Source organism: Rhinolophus sinicus, chromosome 17 (assembly GCF_057876585.1).
Source record: "Rhinolophus sinicus isolate RSI-liver-muscle chromosome 17, RSI-T2T, whole genome shotgun sequence".
NCBI lineage: Eukaryota > Metazoa > Chordata > Mammalia > Chiroptera > Rhinolophidae > Rhinolophus > Rhinolophus sinicus.
This window is the reverse complement of record NC_142517.1, coordinates 209700146-209717981: the sequence shown is the minus strand read 5'-3', so window position 1 is coordinate 209717981 and position 17836 is coordinate 209700146. Positions and strand designations below refer to the sequence as shown.

At 48.4% G+C, this 17836-nt stretch overlaps 1 protein-coding gene across 12 annotated transcripts in view; it reads right to left on the bottom strand.

The window, feature by feature from the left end:
- AGAP1 (ArfGAP with GTPase domain, ankyrin repeat and PH domain 1) overlaps positions 1-17836 on the bottom strand; it is a 511591-nt gene that overhangs the window by 65421 nt on the left and 428334 nt on the right. For all 12 annotated transcript variants that reach the window (XM_074315523.2, XM_074315538.2, XM_074315532.2 and 9 more), the window contains 2 exons: positions 4367-4521; positions 630-720 (listed from right to left, as the gene is read on the bottom strand). In XM_074315523.2, the coding sequence (XP_074171624.1) occupies positions 630-720; positions 4367-4521 (246 nt within the window). The remainder of the gene's footprint in view (positions 1-629; positions 721-4366; positions 4522-17836) is intronic.

Below are 17836 nucleotides of genomic sequence, written 5' to 3'. Positions count from 1 at the left end.
ACGAGGCATCATGAAGTTTCTCCATCTCTGTGAAGACGTTTTTACACAACTGTTTAGGTTTGTGTATGTTTGTGTACGAGAACAGTTATCCTGTTAACTTGTGCACCGTTGGGAGGCTGTGACGTTCTGCTCTGTGAACTGGGCTGTGATGGACATTTGAGGCCAGTCTTTGCCGCCCGTGTCCCCGGCTTAGTTCCCGGAGGTACATGGCCGGAGGGAGGGGACGACCACTCGATGAGCACTTCTTGTGTACGCAGCCATACCGCCCTGCGAGGTCGTTACAGTTCTCTGTCCATGTGGACAGTATGTTTTCTAGCACTTTCACCCAAACTGGATGTTCTCACTTAAAAATAAAAAAGCCTCTGTCAATGTGTCATCTACTCGTGTCCTTAGTCTCTGTCTCTACAGCAGACGGCGGAGGGGATTCAAACCCTGCTACACAACTGCTGTTTTCATGACCTGGGAAATAGTATTGGCTGTCAGACTCTGCATTTCCTCCCCTATAACCGGGGCCCACTGGAGCTGCAGGAACTGAAGAAGACAGACGTGGGACCCCTGCCATTCCGGCTTCGTCTGACCCCCCACCGTCCACTGTGGAGCCCAGGCCCACGTTCCCCGTGCTCACTTACTCTGGGTCTCGCAGTCCACACAGTGGGAATTCCCTCGGATGTTTCGTATCGACTGCAAAGCCATGGCCTCGCTCTGGCTCGTCAGCCGCGACTGGACATAGAGGAAGACACACAAACGCACGCTGTAAGAATTCCGAGGGCAATGCTCATATCTACTACTAATGTCAGGGAAAAACAAACAGATCACGAGCAAATATAGGACGAGGGCGATTTCAAACAACTACGCCTCTGCTAATGAGAACGAGTGAGTGATGGAGAACGCACTTTGCATCGCGAGCAAGCGTCCCCTGCGAAGGTTTATCCCGTGAGACTGACTCTTCCCGACATGGGAACAAAGATTAAGTTCTGGATCATTTGTGAATGAACGTGGACAAAGCATATACTTGGTTAATGTACTTTCACTGTTGTGTGTCCACTAGGTATGAAGATTAGAAAATGAGAAAGAAATAATCTGCTTATAAGCAAAGGGTGAGGTTTAATCGGCACTGTTAAGATAAATGAGGTGTGATCAAAAACTACGGTGAATGCTGCTGCTGAGTGCCACCCAACAGAAAGGCAGGACCTTCAACATGGAAAGTGGCTGAACCACAGTAGTAAGTTTCAACTTGTTTGGTGCAGTCAGTCGGGTGTGAGCTACGGTTGAGAGAAGGTGTGTTTTCAAGTGTGCCGTAAATCGTCCTCCATTATGACAATGCTCTGTGTCACACATCACTTCTGGTATGGCAATTTCTGTCAAATAAAAACATTACTGTGTGTCCTCATCCACCTTATTCACTGGATCTGGTGCCGTGTGACTTCTGGCTCTTCCCCAAAGTCAAAATGATTCACGACATCAGGGCAGCTACAGCAGCACAACTAAAGACACTCACGAAAGAGGACTTCCAGAACTGCTTCAGAAAGTGGCAAGAATTATGGCTAAGTGTGTTCTAAGCGAGGGGCAGTATTCTGAGAGGGATTAATGGCAATGTATCTTTTACTGTAATAAAATTTTTTAATTTAAACGTTCACCGTATTGTTTGATCACACCTTGTATATCACGATTCCTTGTCAGGAGACCATGTCCACACCACACTTCAAGTTTCATTTTAAGACGAGCTCAGTGGCTACAGTAGCAGAGTCACTAACAGGTACGGGGCAGGGAGGAGTGGGAGTACAGCTGGGGCGTTTATCCTCACACTTACACTTGAATGCCTTCTCTAAGCGAGTTTAGAAAATACAGCAGGGGAAAGAATGACATGAAGATCTATAAGCTATGATATGATTATCACACGTCAGTTTAATTAACATTTTGATATCTGCTCCTGTAGCCTTTTCCTAAGCACATGTACGCACACGTTAGTATGTTTTAAGCCAACACACTATCTACTGTTTTGAAATCTGCCTTTCTAGTCTAATGACATATTGTTATCTTTCAATGCCACCACTTGCTCTCCAATACCATCGTTTTAAATGGCTGCTTAATATTCCACTTACGATGACTTATTTAAGACGTTCACTTTGATTGACATTTAAGTTGTTTCCAATTTTTCTCTCTTGTAAACAATGCTAAGTCTTTGCATGTATTTGTGATTACTTACTAAGGATAAATTCCTGGAAGCTGAGGTGTTAGGTAAAGCAATATACGTGTACCGTTTTTAAGGCTTATGCTGCATACGTTTAGCATAATGGTTAAAGCCAAATAAATTTCAGAGGGCACTTAGAATAAGCTTCATTTTTGTATAAGAATTCTTCATAAATTGAACCATCTCCTATCAAATTGTTTGCCATGAAACAATTTACTGCTTACCACTTAACAATAAATTATAATTTATTAATTGCTACTGACTAATAGCACAATGCATTATTGGGGGTTTATTCCCTTTGGTTAGATACCCAAGTATTCCAAGAATGTTAAACAATTTATATTGGCATCTGGAGTGTGTGTGTGTGTGTGTGTGTGTGTGTACACATACAGGGATGTGTCTGTCTGTCTGCACCTGCTACCCACTCTGAATTATCCACAGGCAGCTAACATTCTCAGCTGAGTCTACATTTTGCCCTCAAGCTATCCCTGTGGGTATTACTTCCATGCTGTACACTTTCACACCTGTTCAGCAAGCACCCAAGGTGAACAGGTGTGACTCTGCCTTCCTGAGTCCACCCAGGAACAGCACTTTCCTAAGAGTACACACGGCTAGCAGGAGAAAATGGGCAGCATTTTAAGGCTGGTGCGTGTGCACCAGGCCGAGGTGATGCCGTCTGTTTGTACAGAGAGCGGGAAGAGCCTGGCCAGGTGTGAGAAAGGCCGTCGCTCTCCCAGGTCCTCCTGAGTCCGGCTGATGCGGCGTGGAGTCTGGCCCGGGTGAGACATGGTGACTTTATACAAAATTTGAGATGCGTCTGTCACAGGCCCTGTGCTTGGCAACACAGGCCCTTCCCACTCCTGAAACTCAACTCCTGTGCTGTGTGGGTGACACGTGTGATCGCTCCCCATCGGCAAGGAGACGCAAGAGCATCGTCTGTGGCTGTGGGACTCATTAAGCCAAGGTGCTCAGAAACGAAAGGCAGTGATTCTCCCCACCTTGGGTATAAAACAGCTTTAAAAAAGAGAAGCAAATTACATTATAATAATAATGACTGTGGTCTGGTTTACCCTGGTTAAAGAGGGTAATAAAATAAGACACTCCATCTTTCTGAAAGATAGACTCTCTTCTTAATGACAAAGCTGGACATAAATCATTGGCAGAAATTTCTTTAAATTGTTTCAAATGAAACTGCAGGTCGGTGGGCAATGTCCTTTCTCTTAGTTTCTAGTTGATCATAGTTTGAAACTGACTCTGGGTGGTGAACACACAATGGGATTTATAGATGATGTAATACAGAATTGTACACCTGAAATCTATGTAATTTTACTAACAATTGTCACCCCAATAAATTAAAAAAAAAGAAAAAAAAAAGAAAAAAAAAGAAAAATCAAAATGTTCTCTAAGACTCTAAAATATCCCAGAAAAGGGGTTAAAAACATCCAAGCATTAACATTTGAAGGACTCTTTAATGGCAAAAAGGAAAAGGAAAAAAAAAGACTTTTGTATAAGGGTTATCACTGGGCAGGAATCTAGAAAATGCAGGTTAAAGTCTTTTTTTCCCCCTGGCTAAACAAGTGTGAAATAATTACCTCTAATTATTGACTGAAACGCATACCAGATTTTATCAGCAGAGTTCTGAAAATGCGCACGGTATCCTCTCTAACTCCCTGTATCTCACATCTGCATGTCTACTTTTCCTGTCTGTAACAAGAAACAGTTTCTCACTTGACATGGATTTGAGTTTTGTGCATTTATGAGAACAGAACAGTGCCCGGTTTTAGTCTGCATCTCTTTTCCTGAGTGTATTCTGCCTAAAACAAAAATAAATGTGGATGCATAAGTGACAAGAGCCTAAAAGATGCCATCATATACAATAAAAAGGTCCATGGTTTACATTTGGGATTAGGTGAGAGTAAAGATTTAAAAAGGGATTTATCTGTTGTCCGAAAATGGTTAAGCTAGGATACGAGTATTTGATATTTGATACAAATTGACACAAAGTGTTTCTTATCTTTTCCATTACTTGGCTTTTGCTCAGAAAGAATACCAGGGTCTTGTCAATCACACGTATCATATGATGCTTCCGCTCCCTTGGGCATCTCTCTCGGCCTCCATTTCCCTTTAATGATCAGCGGCTCTTGATTTCGGGGGGCAGCCTGCTAAGAGCCTTACCTTATTCTTGCTGCTTTCACACGACTGTAAGCTGGCTAGGATCTGGCTCTCGATGGCTTGGACCCATGCATCTCGCTCTTCATACGTGGTGGCTTCAAAGTGCCACGTCTGGCCAGTGAGGGACACAATGATAAACTCAAAGTTTTCTTCTTGCTCTGAAACACAGAGTGGTGGGGATGAAGAGTTCAGCTTTCATGCGACTGCGGCCCCTCTGCCAGCCCTCGGTCACAAAAGTGCCTTTGGGTTCAATCGTGCCCGCATGGGGCTGGAGGCACAGAGCACAGAGTTGCATCCACAGACCTGCAAACACTCCAGATCTGGTTCCCACAGCCTGCCTGGCTCAGCTAGGTTTGGATCAGTGCCCAGGGGAGAAGAAAAGAAAAGCAGCGTGTGATGTCAGTGTTTCTGTGTTAGGAACCCACAAGCAACAACACGGAGCAACTTAGGAAAATAACAGTGTAACTTACTGCTGACCACTGATACCTGTGGGATGCAAAGTAAGTTAATACTGCGAATCTCAGGATACAGTTTTGATTTCTGTGTAGGCCTCTTTGTACATCCACAGATACACCTGCAAAGAGGGGTGCCTGGGGTTTCTGCTCACTGTCGGCAGAAGACCCTGTTACAGTGCGGAAGGCTTTAATACTTTTGTCTTCAGAAGGGGAGAGCGAGCGGGATCCCAGGCGATTTAAAGGGATTTCACAGCTGCTGTGGGGCGACCGGACTGGGAAGAATTGGACTTGCCGCAAATCCTGCTGCTCTGCTAGCCACGTCGGGCACTTTGGACACAGTCCGGACCCCTCTGAGGCCGTCTGTCACCCTTACTATGGGGGAAAAGGCCACCTGCTTCATCGCGTGTCCCACTGGCTAAATGACATGTATGAACTCAGGTGGACAGAGTCTGGGCCACAGGTGACAGTCCACAAATGTCGGCATTTGTCCTGTTTTCTCATCTACCCCCCGGTCCTGCCACAGAAACAAAAGGGAGAGGAGGCGCCACCAGAAGCAGCAGAATCAGTCACAAATAACCACTAGGAAACCTCCAGCTGGAGTTTCAGGCATCACATCTCGTTTGATTCACAGTTTGCAATCACAGGCCCGTGAACGAGCTTCATTACATCACCTGGTGAGCACGTGTTATTAATAACGATAATAACTGCCGACCTACCTAGCTGACCACTGCTTCAGGTAATTATCATCTCAGTCATCTGCACACGGCCACTTGGCTCACTCATCTACTTCACGACCCTCCCACCTTCCTCTAGCCTGTCTCCAGAGCGCCAAGCACCCCTCACAGACCCTGTCCCCCTGCCCCTGACCTCTGCTAGGCTCCAGCTCAGGTTGGCCCCGCCCCTTCTCTAGGGGCTGTCAGGCCCTGTCTCAGCAGGCACCTTTCGACCTCCACACAAGGACGCTCAGGGCTCATCTCCGAAGCAGCAACAGCCATGTCCAGCCGCCCTTGCCTCCTCCCCTTCAGTGTCAGGAGAGAAGCAGCCCCCACTCTGTGGCTGAGACCTCCCACCCGATCCCATGGATCCCAGGGGGTGGGGACAGAGCAGGAAGGAGACGCTTGCATCCTTCCTAAGGCACAGCCAAGTAGAGGGAACAGCTTCTCTAAACCACCACCCATGGCCATGGAAACGGGGCCATGCCACTTTTGCACAAAATCTTTACACGCTCTGATAATTATGGTCTTGTGTTCTATGCAAAATCAGCATCACTGCTTTCTTAGAATTGAACGTCCTGGGGAGTTGTGCTTAACTCTATGGAAGTAGCTTTGAAGGGAACCGGGACATAGGGAAGGTGAGCACATCCTTTTGCAAAGCTACTGGTGGAGGGCTTCTATCTGTGCCCAGGCCCGGGAGCGTGAATGACGCTTCCTGAGGGTCCACTGGGGCTGTGGGAAAGTACAGGTCAGGCCCCCCGGGAGAGGGGCCAGGCTCCGCGAGTGCAGAAAGTGGGGAGTCACAGGAAACTCAGTCAACAAATAACCCCTGGCATTATGCAGAACACCCCACCTGCTATGGAAAAGGGAGGTGGGAGGAAACTGGGGGAGAGGGGTCTGCAGGCCCCTCCCCACCCCAGTAATGCCTTCGGACACAGGGCAGTTGTTGGGATTTTCACTTAAAAATTGGCTGTGACTTACAAATAGGTGTCCCCATGGCTGACCTGCAATGACTGGCTAGGGCACTATATCTGTGGTTTTTAAGAGGTCCAGCTTCTTGACTCACCGACGTGTATGTCCCAATACTATGAATGACAATCTTTTCTACATGGCTTCCTGTAAGACAGTGTTCTCCAGCTCATGTATTTGAGGCAACACCGTCCCAGTGAATGGACAGACAAGGCAAGACAGCACTGCAGAAGTCAAAGCTAGGCCACCAGGCAAACTTGCTCACTCAGGGCTGGGAAGCGGCACCTGCTGACGAGGAGATTACTGCACAGGCTCCTGGCTTGTGTTAATCTGTGAAGTTCAAAGGCACATTCAAAAGCTCCCTGAATTTACTGGATCTTTCAGTGAAAAAAATTACGACCATGAGCTTCCCATTCTGTAAGGCTGCGGTAAAGCTTTTCTGTTCAAATTCCTCGTCACAATCCTGAGCTACATTCACTAGAACGAAAGCGAAAGACCTAAGCTTGCTTTGCTCTGATGCAGGGCTCAGTCACTGGCTGTCCGCCCCTGCCGGATGTGCAAGGCTTCCAGAATGCAGGAGACCGTCTGCTCTGTCTCTAAGTGACAGGGACAGGAGCACACACACATCCTCAGATGACTGAACGTAAAGCACTGAAAACACTGAGGTCTGTAGCACGGGGCCGTCTGTATTTTTTGTCTCATTCCACCGCAGCGGCTGTAGTGGGCGACCTCCACTGAAATACTCAATGCTTCATGCTAAGGCCGAACTTCCAAATTCAAGTGCTAACATACAGTCGGGCTTTGCGCTACTAACTATGTAAACAAAATTTACCTATGCAAGCAAAATCTTCCTAAGGGAACGAACACATGGAAGCGTTCACAGGACCATCAGAATTCCTTTCTTGCCAATTTCCAAACGTACTCGTCCTACAGTATCTGCTCTGCAGCTTCCCAATCGATCACCTTAAAGATCAACTCCACCACCTATTTCTACTCATCCTGGACACAAGTTTCCTTTTCTAGTATCTTCTATGTCACTAACCTTTTCTGGCTCTACTTTCAGTAGATTCTCTCCACCGACACCCCCCCCCCCCCGCTATACACAGATGGAACAGCCACTACTTTTGGATTCTACCCCCTTGAGGGGTACAGCCCTTGTTGCATGGCCTTCTCAGAGAGAGTCTGGAGGAAACGGAGCATCGCAAAGAGGCCCAGTGGGGCCTTTTCAACTCTGAGATCCCACGGGAGAGACGCACAGCAGTGCTCAACTCCTTCGACTGTCCCTAAGTCCCAGAGCTTTGAACAGCTGCCAGGACGCCTGTATTGAGGATTCCAAGGTGGGCTCCCGGCTCGCGGAGAATGAGTGCTGGGATCAGTTAGCAATGTCTGCCCTGGAGCAAGCAGGGGCTCACCTGGCGCGCTTGCCGTCTGTCTGCCACAGCCAAGCAGCGTTTTCTTTCTAGCTTTTGAAACCATTGCTTCTTTTCCTCCTTCCGGGCTCCTCTGCAGGCGGCCGTCAGTGAAGGCGCAATCCAGGGTTAGTTCCCGGTCCTCCCCACTCCCTCACTGCCTTCCTAGGCTTCACTTCCTTCCAAAGCTCAGACAGTCACTTCCATATATGTGGACAATTCTCACATCTGTATCTGTGACCCCAAATGCAATCATTTGAGGATTTAAAAAACGTGTACAGATACTCTTCACACATTTGGTCCTCACATCAAATGAACAGGAATAACGTAGCCCTGTGATAACTTTCAAACGCTCCACTTAGGGTCTGTTAATGGTAACAATGCTATTTCTAGTGATGGAACTTCAGAATCACCCAGACTCCAGCCTCTGCCTCTTCCCACTGCCACCTGGTCACTTACAACACTGCCCACCAACGTCCCCAATCTGTACGTTTCTCTCCATTTCCTCGTACCTTCAGCCCTTGCCTGACTGTTCCTCTGGCTCCGGCTCAGCCTGGTCACGTCCCTCCAAGTTTCCCGTGTAACAGGTCTATGATCTCACTCCTCACACCAACACGTGAGCATGTCTCCATCGGCCCTGGCCCAGCTTCCGGGGCCATGGGTGCTGTGACCCAGCCTCTTCTTCCAACCAGACTGCCCCACAATATGGTGGGTAACATACATGGCAGGGTCTTCGCTATAAAACACACTTGTTATTGTGCTGATGGAGCAGCACTAAAGTATCATCTCCAAGCCCCAAGCCCACCCTCGTCTCCCCACCCAAACCAAATCTATGTGATAAAAAGCCAGAACCGTGAACTAAGTGCCAGACACCTGCAGAAGTGAACGCCACCCAAGGGGCAGACACTCCAGTGGCACAGCGACCAGGTCACCATGAGGTGTGGGAGAGAATCCCGAGCCCCGCATCCAGCAATCCTGGAAGGAAAGGGGCTGCGGGGGCTGCAGGGGCCCCAGGCCTGCAGAGCCAGCCTGGCTCCTGGCATCTTCTCGGAAAGAAAGCATTCCATACAGATCACCCATGTGTGAACTCAAAATTGAAGACACCGAACACACAGGAAATAGGACAACAGAGTTAGGTCCAAAGTATGATGGATACAGAATTTAAAATAACTATTACTGAAATGTTCAAAGAAATTAAAAAGTGGAATCCCCCAAATTTTCAAGTAAAAGACCATGAAAATGAACCAGGCAGCTCAGACAAAAAAAGATCTTTTGGAAATACAAATGATAATCGTTAAAACCCCCCAGAGTCCTCCATGGCTGGGTTCCCAGAGGAGCTAGTGAGAATGGTTGGGCTGGATGACAGACCTGGAGAAATGGGTTAAAACACAGAACAGAAGACGAGGAGAGTGGACACTGTGAGAGGGACAGGGTGTGGTGTGGAGACAAGTGCCAGAAACATAACCTACGTCTGCTTGCCAGACAAAGAGTGAGAATGTTACTGGACCGTTGAACGACAGAGTTCTAGACACAGGAAGCACAGGTACCAAGAAGGATTATGACAAGGAAATCCACCCCAAACGTTCACGCCAGTGTGGAAAACCAGAGACAAAAGAGGCTCTTGAGAATGACGCAGGAAAAGGCAGACTGCTCTTACAATCATGTCAGTAATACAGATGACGGACTTCTCAAGGGCAAAGTCATACGTGCAGGACAGAGAATAACATCCTCAAAGCGCCCAGAGAAAGTGATGCCATTTTAATATTGGGATCCAGGAAAACCCACTTTCAAGTAAAGAGTGGAATGAAGATATTTTCATGCAAAACATCGGAAAGAGCCTATTACCAATAGAACTTTACTAAAGAAACTAGCAAAAGTTACACTTCAGAAGATTCTAGAAAGAAGGTCAGAGCTAGAAGTGTTGTGGAACAAATGATTACGTATATAGATACAACAAAACCAAAATGATATCAAATACTACTTCTCATAATAATGTCTAATTTGGGGAAGGTGTAAACACTAGAGAAATGGAAATGGAGGTGAGGACATGAGTTAAAATGTCCCAGGACTTTGCACTGGTCCCCGGAGGAATATAAAACTAACTTTATGTTTTGGTAGATTAGGTACATAGGATAGAATATCAGGGTTGACCTCTTCAAGAAAAGTAGAATGTGTGACTTCCAATCAGAAGACGGGAAAGAAATTAATAAGAAAAATAAATACTAACGTCTTTGACCAAACTAGGAGGAGAAGGGAAACCCTTTACCCATCCAAAGCCACTCATCACCCTAATGATGAAATGTGAGAGGCAATCGTTCCACATCGGTTGGAGGGTGCCCAGGGCAGATACGCTGCCTAACAGCCTTCGTCAGGCCCGCTGGCCAGCGTAGTGAGTCAGAATAGAGAAAGGAAAGACCTCAGGGCGAGAGCAATCAAGACAGAAAACCGTCGTTCATGGATTACATGTTTGTTCGCACAGGAAGCCCCAAATAACCTACAAATGATGAGAAACAGTAGCTGTGAGCACATGGGCGAGATACAAGACCAACAGGACGAAATGTTAATTGCATTTCTGAACACGAGGATCAAATAGAAATAATATTTAAACACATGTTTACAAATACATCCTCTCCATTTGTGAGGCAGGGAAGGAGAGATACAAAGAACGGTGAATAAGCCAAACAATCCCCCTGAAGTCCCAGCTTCAAGGCTCACTCAGAACTGCAGTCCCGTAGCAGGTGGCGAAGAGAAGACCCCACACTGTGTTTGGAGGTGACGGATTAACCAGAGGGTGACAGGCGCCAGAGCAGGTTACATGCCTCGTCTCCCAGAACAGGAACCCCTGGCTGGGTCGCCTGCTAATTATAATGAAATGCCAACAGGGCTCAGTAGAGCCAGGAGCAAACGGACGCAGGACATTGCGTAACCTCGGCCTGGCGGCCCCCAGCTCAGGAGGGTGGCTGAGCCCGAAGAACAGGCCTGAAGGACCCTGGAAAGTGCCACCATGTCTCACGTCCCAGGTAAGAACCGACTGCGCAACTGTGCAAACACACAACGCTCCATCCATCTGAGACCGTTTTTCTCTTTTCTGGGGGTGGGGTGGGGGAGGAGTCCTGTGGGGTAACTGTAAACCTGGAAAGGCGCACAACTGCAGAAATAACAGACATGAAGAAAAATGCTTCTGGGACAAGGCATGGGGCCACAGTAAGTTTCGTAGTCACTGTGACACCCTGTGTGCGAGTCGTCCCTTTTTAAGGTATGACGTACACACGAAGGCCCCTTTGGACACAGCCAGGTACGAAGGTCAAGCCTTGTATTCAAGGCTGTTCAGTCCCAGTAGTGGCTGAATATGCAGTGAAACACTGATGAAGAATTCTTCGGGGAATTTCTTTGTTTGCACGGCTTGGCTTACATGCGGTCTTGTATACAGTGTCCAGCAGACACTCCCAGATAATGAGGCGATAGTGCCTCTCAGGTGGGACAGGCTGATGGGGCTCCTTGCCGAACCGTGCATGCAAACACCTGGACCCCCTGCGGGAGAGGGGTCCAGCTCACTGTGGAGAAGACAGGAGGAGGAGGGAGATGGAACCCCCACGCCGTCTCAGTGCAGAGGGGACCCCACTGGGGGCGCTACTCGGAGCCTTGTTTTGGACTTCAGGCCCTGGCAAAGGTGTCTTCCCAAGGAGCCTGGCAGTGGCATGGCCCCGCTTGCTGAGATTAAAAAACTGCTCGGAATCTGGTTGCAACCACGTGACACCACTGCCACCACATGGAATCCAGCTGTGCTCAGGGCACCCTTTTTCCCAGGGTACTGTCTTTATGTGGCTTTTTTTTGTTTTTTTTTTTTTTGAGAGAGAGTAATACGTTAACACCTACAGATACAGTTAGAATTGCAGAATTGAATTATATCTGCCACATGACTTTTGTCTGCCTCCCAAGATTAAAAAATAAGATCGAGGATTACACAGCAGTGGCATATTGAATCATGTTACATATGACTCCCACGAAGGGATACTTTGTTTCTTTGTAATGAATCCACTGCAACAGAATAATAAATACAAAAAACAATTCTACTGGGAGCCACTTGTGCCAGGAAAAATGCTAGGGCTTTAGAGGCATTATCTCAGTTAATTCTTTTTCTCTCTCTGAGTGGCCAGCAGTGTGCTTTCTCCATTTCCTAAAAACAAATGGACACTAAAAGGAACTCTCCTAGGGTGTCCAGTGGGAGTTGACAGAATCTCCCCAGTTCCCAGGGGCTTTGTTATTTCCCCTTACTGCTGATGCAAGAGCAAGGTGGTGGCCCTTTTAAGACTAGCTGTCGCAGAAATCTCTGCCCAGCTGTCACTACTGTCACATTTCTTTTTAACTGGTCTCGTCTGGAGAAGACTAGGGGACGTGACGAGTGGCTGTGGGAAAGCATTTCCGCTGTTGTCATCACATCTCCTGTGACGTGGACATGGCAGTCATAAGCCGGGACTTTCCAGCTGCTACCTTCCTGGGCATATGGCTCCCTGACAGTGACTGGAGGAGGTCAGCACGTGGAGGAGGACAGTCCCATCTGCACCAGGAAAATCAGAGCACATGGTGCTCTTGGTTGCTCGGCTCTGTTCTGGCAGGGGGCACACGATTCACATTTCCTCCTCCAGGTTGTCAGATCTGGGTGGGGGCCACAGAGCCCTGTCTTATCTGGGACCTGTCAAGACAGGTCCCAACAGGTTCAGGAGCCTTTGTCCCTCCACGGGAAGGAAAACCTCTGCTATCCAGGCCGCCAGCTGTGCAAGGTGACAATGCTACTGATCACAGAGTAGAGTGGGGACCCTGCTCTCTGCTCCAGACACCTGACCTACAGTTGGTGCATGAACCAATCCATTCTCCCCTTCCCCCTCCTTAAATTTTTTTTTTTCTTTAAACCCCTTTAAGTGGGCTCCTGTCACTTCCAAACCCAGTCCTGACAGCTCCAGTGGAGAAAAGTCCTGCACCTAGTGGTGGTGGTGGTGGTGGGGTCCAGGCTGCTACCTGGTCAACACCTGGTGCACCTCTGGATTTCATCCCTGCTTACATTTCCATATCGCTGCAGCGACTATTACACTCATTAAGCACTTAGTAGATGCTCTACCCAAATAGTTTTCCTTCTTCTGTACAGACAGAACATTAACGTGTTCAAAGGAGAATTTTCATCAGATGACGCAGCCTCTTCAAATCACTGATGGAGCAGGGAGAGTACATCACATTCTGAAGTGACACGGTGACGCTATTTTAGTTATCGGCAACTAGATAAAAAATGATAAAAATAGTAATTGGCAGTGTGAGGCCGATCAGTCAGAGAGACAGACGGAGCATCGCTCTTCACTGTCACACTCATTTAAAACGTGAAGAATGAACGCTCGGAGAGTGACAACGTACCATCGCCGTTTCATTTCGAGCAGCTTCATTTCCCTAACACAAACCTACTCGTAGGGACAATTATAGTGGCTTATATTTAATTCATTCTGTAAAACCGAACTCTGGTTGTAGACATTCCTGATTGCGTCTCCGTTAAAAGTATGTTTCTGTTTTACGATACACAGGGGATCAGCAAAGTTCCATCCCTTAGCCCCCCCCCCCTCCCCGCCCCATAATGACAAATCAAAGCCTCGCCACACCCAACGCCTGAAAGGAAGCCTGTTGTTTCCCAGCGGGACATCCCAGGGCTTAGCTGTTTCATAAAGTCTGTCACTGGGCTCCTAGGGATTTAAACAGTTTTCCGTGTTTAACGGTTAGCTGTGGAAAGGTCCACTATAATAGTATTTTAGCACCATGAACCTGTCGAAATCAACCTTCCCAATTATTCCCAACGACATTAATAACACCGGATATTACACTAATTGCGTCCAGTTTCTATGCAGACGAGGCCCCGTGGGGCTAATTTTGCCTCCTCAGGGGCAAGCAACTCAGCCATCAGACTGATTTCACAAGGAATCCCTCCTCATTACACAAGTCCGGGCTGTCAAACTTTTTTTTTTTAAAGGTTAATGGGCCAATCAGTCATCAATTATTTCCGCGGAATCCTAGCAGACAAAGGGTTAAAGGGCTAGAAGCAGCTGCAACTGTTTTACATTTGGAAGTTGTTTGCAACAGGAGACATCTGACAAAGAAGCATTGGGGGGGGGGATGGGAGAAGAGACGGGCAGATGCAGCCGTCTGTCTTGGGGGAACAACCACCCCATGTTTTTGCCAAGGCCGAGAGGACCCAGACCTCTGCACCAAACTGACGCATGATGGCTCAGAAATGTCCGCGGGAGGCAGGTGTGGGGTGATGCTGCTGGGTCGATTCGTGTCTTCTGAATTGAGAAGCATGCAGTGTGTGTCCGCGACCACTCACTCCAAGGTCCTCACTCAGCAGCTGAGGGGTCTCCGTGCATTCTGCCGGCTCCCCTACAAACCTGGAACCCAGACCCCCGGCCCGTTTCTATGCACAAGGCTAAGTGTCCTTCCTGACATATTTAAGGACGAACATATGATGAACAGTGTCATCTACACTATGCTGACAGGACAACTTTTAGCACGGAGGACGGATGTGTCCACGTGCAGAGGTGGCCAACAGGAGCCCAGGACGGGCAGAGTCCAGGCTTCCAGGGGGTCACCATTTAAAAATGATCTGAAGATAAAAACTGCCACGGCTGGCAGGGACATAGCTGAGCTCGCCACTTGTGACCTTTGCTGTCACAGAGTTAGGGCATTTGTTCTAGGAAACACAACGGTGTTCTGATTAGCGTGTTAACAGCAGCGCAAACCTTTGGCCACGCCATTTTTTCCTCATTAACAGGAGAGTATTAGCAACGGGTTTCTCCCAGTTTCTGGCTGACTCTCCACGTCGTCTTTTTCTTCACATCCTTTAGGTCTTGGGCTCCCTCCCCTTTTGGGGTTCTTTCTTCTGCAATGCACTTCCCTCCTTGCCCTTTCTGCTCTAACATCTACTAACTGGGGACCCACGAGCAGGCCAGTCCACCCTTTCAATGTCAGCTTGATTGGCAAGGGAGGCCCCAGGCTGGACTGGGCCCACAAAGGCCTGCTGCCCCCCTTTCGTCTGCCAGGAAAGACATTCGTAACTGATCTCAGAGAGGCTGATGCAGCCTCAGAAGCCTTCTTAACCCAACTGGCCAGGTAGCTGCTATCAATTTCCTCACATCAGAAACGGCAATGGCATGTGTCTGCCAGGTCCGCCACAATCTAGCCCTGAGAGTACACGAGGCGAAGTCATCCGGAGCCCCAGGCTTTTATGCTAATTTTTTGAGCCATACAGCTTGCAAAAAGCCTTCTCTATTTCTGCTTTCAAAGCCTGTATAACATAGATAGTTTATGCAATTCTGATGAAAACCACACACTTGTTTAAGCATCTAGCCCAAACCCACCAGAACATAAAAACTCAGTTTTCTTTAAATTTTTTCTCTCATTTTTGCGGGAAAAGATGAATGTGAAGGAAACCTGAAGAATACAATGCAGGTCTGTTGAAAACCAAGACCAAGGGCAAGAAAACCCCAAACCAAACCAAAACGAAAACCATAACATCACAACCTCTTCCCACTGGAGAAGTTGATCCTTTTAAACCAACCAACAAAAGACAATTTTTTTCTGGTCATTGTAAAGACATACATGGACCTTAGGTAAATATTTTTGCAAGCTCTGAATTTGGTAAATATCTTTGTTTAGTACAGCGTCCAACAGAGGGGCTGCACTGCGCTTCATTTAGAAGAGCAGAATTAATGCGGTAAAAAAGTGAGCCCCCCCAGGGAGGTCACAAAGTTAGGGGTGTTTGCTGCCAGGTGTTACCCCAGGAAGGCTCTCACAAAACACTGAGGTGTGTATTTTCCCAGCACATTGGATAGCAAGAGCTGGGAGAGCCGGCTGAGAGCCAGGGGGCCAGAAACTCCCTTCTATGAGCTTGGGCTTCCAGAATCATAGGGTGCCACGCATTTCGTAAATTAAGGAGAGTGTCTCACACAAAGCTCCTGAGAAAATAAATGATCAGATCCCAAACTGAAAACATTTCAGGATGCAGTAGACGGACGTGGCAACACATTCCCTGGCACTCGCTCGCTCGTGGCCCGGGCACCCCGTGAAAACTCAAGGCTCACCCACGCTTTTGGTTTAGAAAGAAAAACTAGAGGCGTCTGTTGGAATCTGTCCTTGTCACTGAGCAGTGTTCACTATTTGTGACTCATTCGAATTGTATTCATCACTTTTCAGAGGCCCGCTCTCCTGACGGTGAACCACGTGGGCTCGGCCACACTGGGCGGGCACAGGCTCCTTCCCAGAGACCTGGCTGTGCAGGTTCACCAGACCTTTGCGTGGGCCTTCACTGCCCACACGTGTCCTCTGCCAGGCGCTGCCCAACGCTCAAAGGACCGCCAGGACCATCCTTTTAAAAGTCGAGGGCTGGAGACACCAGCAATCTTGCTTCTCTGCCCAAAAAGTCAGTGTCTTCCCATGAAAGGGTTTCTCAAATTTGAATTTATCTGCATGAGATGTTCGTTTGGACTGTTCCCATCAACCCCCAGTGCTGGCTTTGGCCGATTCTGCCCTGAACTGACATACTCAACAGGCCTGAAAAATGGTTCCATGGACACTCTCCACAGAGTGTGTTTGTGGAATTATTTTTCTATTAGTGAGGTCTTCACAACAATTAGCAAGGCCCACTGTGGTCACTGTCATATGTGCCCCACTCTAGGTAAGGGCTTTGCAGGCTTCAGTCAACTTCTTCAATTACACTTTGAGGTAGGTTTTACTGTGTCCACTTTAGAGAACCCTAAGCGGGGGAAGGCGATACCCAGTAACCCATCTGAATTCACGCAGTTGGGATCGGTTCCCGGCGTGTCCGATTCCAGAGCCCAATGTCTACTTTTGTTGCTTCTTTAGAGGATGACAGTAAGTGGAGCTGGGAGGGGTAGATTTAAAAGTCTGGGGGGAAAAAGCTCGATTTTAAATCCCCCTTTACACTTTTGGGACATTTCCTGTTGACTCTCTCTGCTCCTTACTATGTAAATGACGCTCAGGCGTGTGAATTTTCTTTGAATGATGGGGTGTGTGTCACTCCCGACAAGAGGCAAGTACTAACAGTGATGACGGGGGAACTGTGGCGGCACCTCTGGATATACTGCCTCACTGACATGTCATCACAGCCTCTGGAGGAGGCCCCATCTCCCAGTTTACAGGTGGGGAAACCGAGGCACAGAGAGCAAGAGTCAAGGACCCAAGGTTGAGAACTGGACCACAACCACCCTGCTCGTGTCTGGGCTGGAAACCAGTGTCCACAGCGCACTTAGCAACACAAGGTTTGCAAATTTCCAGTCGAGAATCAGAAGGACTGAAAATGCGTGAAACGTGCTAAGAGTGAAGAGGACCCCCGCCTAGCATGGGGGCAGCCTGGAGGGGGGGGCATGTGTGGCCTGGGGGGGGGGCATTGGGGGTGGGGGCGGGGTTCAGACCCTGTAGGGAGTCCCTCAGGACGCAGGCCTGGTCACACCCCTACGGCGGAGCTGCTGTGTGCTGGGCGTCACAGCCCCCGGCCCCTCGCCGCTCAAGCCTCAGCGTGCTCCATGCTTGTGACCGAGCCCATGTCCAGGGCTCAGTTGGCAGCTGACCCTGATGCCAGCCTTGTCTCCATGTGCAGGTGTGCTTTCCTGGGGCTCCTGGCTGCTGTTCTCCATGCCTCAGTTTCTCCTCCTGTAAAACGTGAAGGAAGTGACCCCCCCAAGAGGTTGCTGGGGAGACAGGACAGGATGCCAGGCGATCACAGTGCTACAGTCACGGCCCCCATCAGGTCTCGTAGCTCAGAAGGCCCTCCCTTCCTGAGCCCCTACTTGAAATGCAGCTTCGTTGTGCAGTAAGCCCCCCGGGCCTCATTCAGAACATACCTTCCCTCCCCCCACGTCAGGGTCTCTGTCCGAC